The sequence below is a fragment of the Oratosquilla oratoria genome, chromosome 35 (assembly GCF_046742065.1).
Source record: "Oratosquilla oratoria isolate Oo_2021 chromosome 35, ASM4674206v1, whole genome shotgun sequence".
Classification (NCBI taxonomy): domain Eukaryota; kingdom Metazoa; phylum Arthropoda; class Malacostraca; order Stomatopoda; family Squillidae; genus Oratosquilla; species Oratosquilla oratoria.
Window position 1 is genome coordinate 6,415,081 of NC_134811.1, and position 4,916 is coordinate 6,419,996.

General features: G+C 44.9%; 1 protein-coding gene across 1 annotated transcript; it reads left to right on the plus strand.

Moving 5' to 3' along the window:
* Positions 1 to 882: 882 nt before the first annotated feature.
* Positions 883 to 3,726, plus strand: LOC143018661 (uncharacterized). Its single transcript, XM_076174250.1, has 4 exons — positions 883 to 1,811; positions 1,952 to 2,530; positions 2,832 to 3,131; positions 3,426 to 3,726. Exons 1-4 carry the CDS (start codon positions 883 to 885, stop codon positions 3,724 to 3,726), a joined length of 2,109 nt encoding a protein of 702 aa, XP_076030365.1.
* The last annotated feature ends 1,190 nt before the right edge of the window (positions 3,727 to 4,916 follow it).

Here is a 4,916-nt window from a genome sequence, read left to right on the forward strand (position 1 = left end):
TGAAATTAAAAATACCGACGAATATGTATACGAAATTACATATTTCATATATCATATACTGTATAATGAATAGCATCTTGCAATATACAGTATGATATACACCATATATTGGGTACCATGTGTCTTTATATATATAGTAATTCTTCTTTTTACTTATAGTTATTGCATATGTTCATTGCATATGTAATCCTCCTTTATTGTATATGTAACACTCCTTTATTATATATGTAGTACTTAATCTCAACATATATTGTAAATGTTTTATGTAAGTAAGTCTATGTAGTCATTACATTATATAACTACCCTATGTAACCATTATATAACCGCCCTTTGTGCGTCTTTTCTAAGTGGTCGCTAGACAAACGCACTAAACGTAAGCGCTGTTGTCAAGTCTATATGTCATAGCATTAAGGTATTTAATATAACGTTACCCTAAACAGTTTTGCACGCATACTCCTCATTATATGTAAGTGTTTCTCTTACCTCATTATGTCCTTATGTTATACATATATATGTTTGTCTGTATTGTTCTACCTACAAGTTCCACCTGGAGGCAGATTGTACTTAACTCTCGTTGCCTGTAGACCTACGAAATAAACTCCCGTAACATATATAAAGTTTCACTTAACCACACTGGTGACACCGGAGTGACAAGAGTGCCTAGAGTGCCTAGAGTGACTAGTGTGACAGAGTAATCATTTTTTTTACGTGGTTAAGTGCATATACATACTAGTAAACTGCATTGTGAGCGAATTTGACACGCGCGTGTAACTACGCATTTAGGGATTTCAAAGAGTGCAAGCAAAATTCATATTCTGATCGGAGAGCGCGACATCGATATCGACGAATCTACACGCAACCAAGCAACTCAAATCGTGAAAAATGTCTAACAATGACGCCATGAACACTCCTACGCAGCAGACAATCACTGCGCCCATTTCACCGACAGCAGCAGCAGGAGCGGCTGGCCCCTCTTCCCCCATGCCCCCGCATTCCACGTTTTCTGCCGTCGTCGCTATTTGCCCTCCACAGTTCGACGAGTCGTCCCCAGCAAGATGGTTTTTGTTACTGGAGGCGCAATTCTGCCTATCAAATGTAACAGTGCCTCTTACAAAATTTTATCACGCACTCTCGCACTTACCTAATCGAGTGCTCAACCAACTTTACGACGATGTCGTTAACTCCGGCTACTACGAACGCTTGAAGAAGGCGCTGACCGACGTCCTTACCAGGTCCCCGCCAGAACTATTTGATGCCTTGGTACACCAGAACAACATCATGTACGACAAGCCAGCGACACTCTTACGGGAGCTCCGTACCATAGGCAAACAACTCGGAGTCGACGATGATTTTATACGCCTGAAATTTCTACGAGCCGTGCCAAGTTATATTAGACCTCTTCTCGTAACGCACGCTGGTCCCCTGGATGAATTGGCACATGTCGCCGAGACATTCATGGCCCATGGCCACGGGAACAAAGGTATAAGTGTGTCATCAGTGAACAAGCCTGTGCCAAGGGCTCCGCATAGTGATAGCGCGCCTGTGTTTCGCAGTGGTAACCCCACTACCCGTGGTTCCGCGTCTACTACCTCTTCAATCGGGTTAACTCCATTTTACGAAGGCCAAAGGCAACGAGTGTGCCGCTACCACATCTTCTACGGCAACAGTGCTAGGTCATGCAAAATGTGGTGTATATTGCCTTCCACTAGTGACAACGTTTTGCCCAGCTCGCGCCCCAATTTACGTCCTAACTCACGTCCCCCGTCCCCGGGCCCTCAGCTTAGAACATCGGGAAACTCGATGGGCAGCCTGTAGAAGTATCTTTTGTAATCGCAGGACTGCCACTCGTTGTAAGTGTCTCAATAGGTTGCAAGAACTACGAATTCCTCATCGACACCGGTTCACAGGTGTCCTTGCTCTCCTATGACTCAAGTTTGATTCCCCATCTTAGACCAACGGTTGTTCCCCTCACGAATGCTTCAGGTTATGCACATTCATACGAACGCGAAGTCGACGTGGAATTTGGAATTCAACGTATCAGACGTTCTTTTCCATGGTCCTTTGTCGTTGCTGATGTCGTCCGCCCTGTCCTTGAAACAGATTTCTTGATAACCAAGGCCCTCATCGTTGATTGTAGGAACCGAAATCTACTAGACCCGTTCACTGGATGCACCATTCCCCTGGCTTCCGATGTCACTACCTCTTCACACGCGATGCATTATGGGAATATTGATTCAAAAACAGTTGCTCTTCTTTCGGAATTACACGTACTCACCGCGCCAACGCAATTGTCAAATACTCAACCACTGGAAGGTACTATATGTCATAGAATAGATACTGGTGATTCCTCCCCTGTGTCATTAAAAACAAGACCACTGACAGGTGAGAATCTCAAGGCGGCAAAGGATGAATTTCAATTTTTGTTTAATGCAGGGATCATTGGACGTTCCAACTCACCTTGGGGTGTCCCCATTTCATTTGGTTCCGAAGAAAGCACCACATTCCTGGAGACCTTGCGGAGATTACCGAGGTATGAATAAGGTAACTGTAAATGACAAATATCCTATACCACACTTGCGCTCTCTCACCATGTCACTTAAGAATAAGTATATTTTCACTAAGTTAGACTTACAACGTGCATATCAGCAGATCCCTGTAGCTGAACAGGACATTCCTAAGACTGCGATATGCACGCCTTTTGGTTTGTTTGAATTCTTATACATGCCCTTCGGGTAGAAAAATGCCGGGACCACATTTCAGTGCTTTATTGATACTATCCTCGCTAACGTAAACAACACGTTTATGTACCTTGATGATGTACTGGTTGCTAGTGAGACCCTTGAGGAGCATATTTACGATATTCAAACTGTTAGTTCCATTTTGGCTAAGAACAACATGAGACTTTCCCTCAACAAATGTAAATTCTTTAAGTCAGAACTTACTTTTCTCGGTTACGAGATTAGCTCAAAAGGGATTAAGCCACCTAAAGACCGTGCCACGGCCATCTCCAATTTTCCTTTGCCCCAGACTTCACAGGTTTTGTGCCGTTTCATGGGTATGATCAACTTCTTTCGGCCCATGATTCCTAACTTTGCAACTGTAGCCTATTCCCTTACTGAGCTTCTCAAAGAGTATCCATCGTCAAAATGTCTCACTTGGACCGACGCAGCAAAGGACTCCTTCAATAATTTGAAGCAGGCCTTACTGGACTGTCCAACCTTAGCTTATCCTTCACTAATACTGACAAACTACCAACTCGTAACTGAGAGTTCAAGCCTAGCCGTTGGCCCTGCTCTCTATCAAGTAATAGAAGGCGAGCCAACGCCCCTGGGTTTTTACTTGAAGAAACTCTCGGACACACATCGTGCCTATTCTACCTACGACCGCGAGTTATTAGCTGCTTATCTCGCAGTTTTGCATTTTAGGACCCTCATTGATGGACATACAGTTACCCTGTTTCTTGACCACAAACCTCTCGTTACTGTATTTCACTCTAAGTCTCTTGCTAAAACTGACAGACAACAACGACAACTCTCCGTCCTCTCTGAATATGTTTCCACAGTTGAGTACATCCGCGGCGACAACAATGTCGTTGCCGATTGCTTATCTCGCACGACATGCGCTGTGTCACTCGATGTATTTGACTTAAGTGGTATCGGGAAACGGATAACGAACTGGGGACTTTCAAGCTTAGACTCTCTAAGTTCACCTTACCCACTAATTTGACACTCTGGTGTGATACCTCTACTAAGACTCCTCGACCTTTTGTTCCGTTACCCTTACGAGATGACGTAGTCTCTTCTTTGCATAACCTTTCCCATCCTGGTGTTCAGTCCACCTCTAAGTTGGTGAAACAACGCTACTTCTGGCCATACATTGACAAAGATGTAAAGAAATTTGTCAGAGAATGCCTTAGGTGTCAACAGGCTAAGACTACGCGCCACGCTTCCTCTCCTGTTTCCCCTATATCTACTCCTAGTGACCGCTTCCAATCGGTGCACATCGATATTGTTGAACCGCTGCCTCCTGATACTCTTCCTAACTATCCTTATCCTCTCCCCTACAAATACTTGTTAACTTGCATCGACCGAGCTACTCGCTGGACTAAAGCGATTCCCCTCATTGACACTACTGCCACTTCCGTAGCAATCTCTCTCGTGAGTGGCTAGATATGACGTTTCGGTGTTCCATTTCATGTCATCACGGATAGAGGTTCCCAGTTCGAGAGCAAAAATTTCTCTGAGCTTTCGTCTATCATTGGCTTCCACCATATGCGTACTACTAGCTATCACCTCCAGGCTAACGGCATGATTGAACGTTTCCACCGCTCTCTGAAATCTGCTCATCGTGCTAGGCAAGACAACTGGTTTTACTCCTTACCCATCGCTTGACGCCTCACGTCACTAAATTTTCCCCCATTTACCGCTGTTACTGGCGCTCATATGTTATGCCCTTCCGTTGCCATTACTAAGAAACACACCTCCACCTCGGACGATGCACCCATCCTTCATATTGTCAAGGAGATACAATCTATCAATTTCCATGACCTCGCGTCTGGTGACTGTCATACACCACCTCAACCATATGTACCTCATGACCTTCACTCTTGCTCTAAGGTTTGGGTACGAGTCGACAGAATTCGTAAGAGTTTCGAGGCTCCGTACTCTGGTCCTTATGACGTTATTCGACGTGAACCTAAATATTTCATCATTAGTCTACCTCAAGGCAAAACCTCAGTTTCCATTGGTCGTTTGAGACCAGCTTTCCTCCCTCTTTCTCCTCGGCCTAAACCCCGTCTCGATGTAGTCCCAGACCTACCTCCCACTCCTGCTGTCCCTAGTTTGTCCACTTCGGACACGTCTGACGTCACCCCATCGAGTCCCATACCACCCACAGCTGATGCCAATGACCTTGGC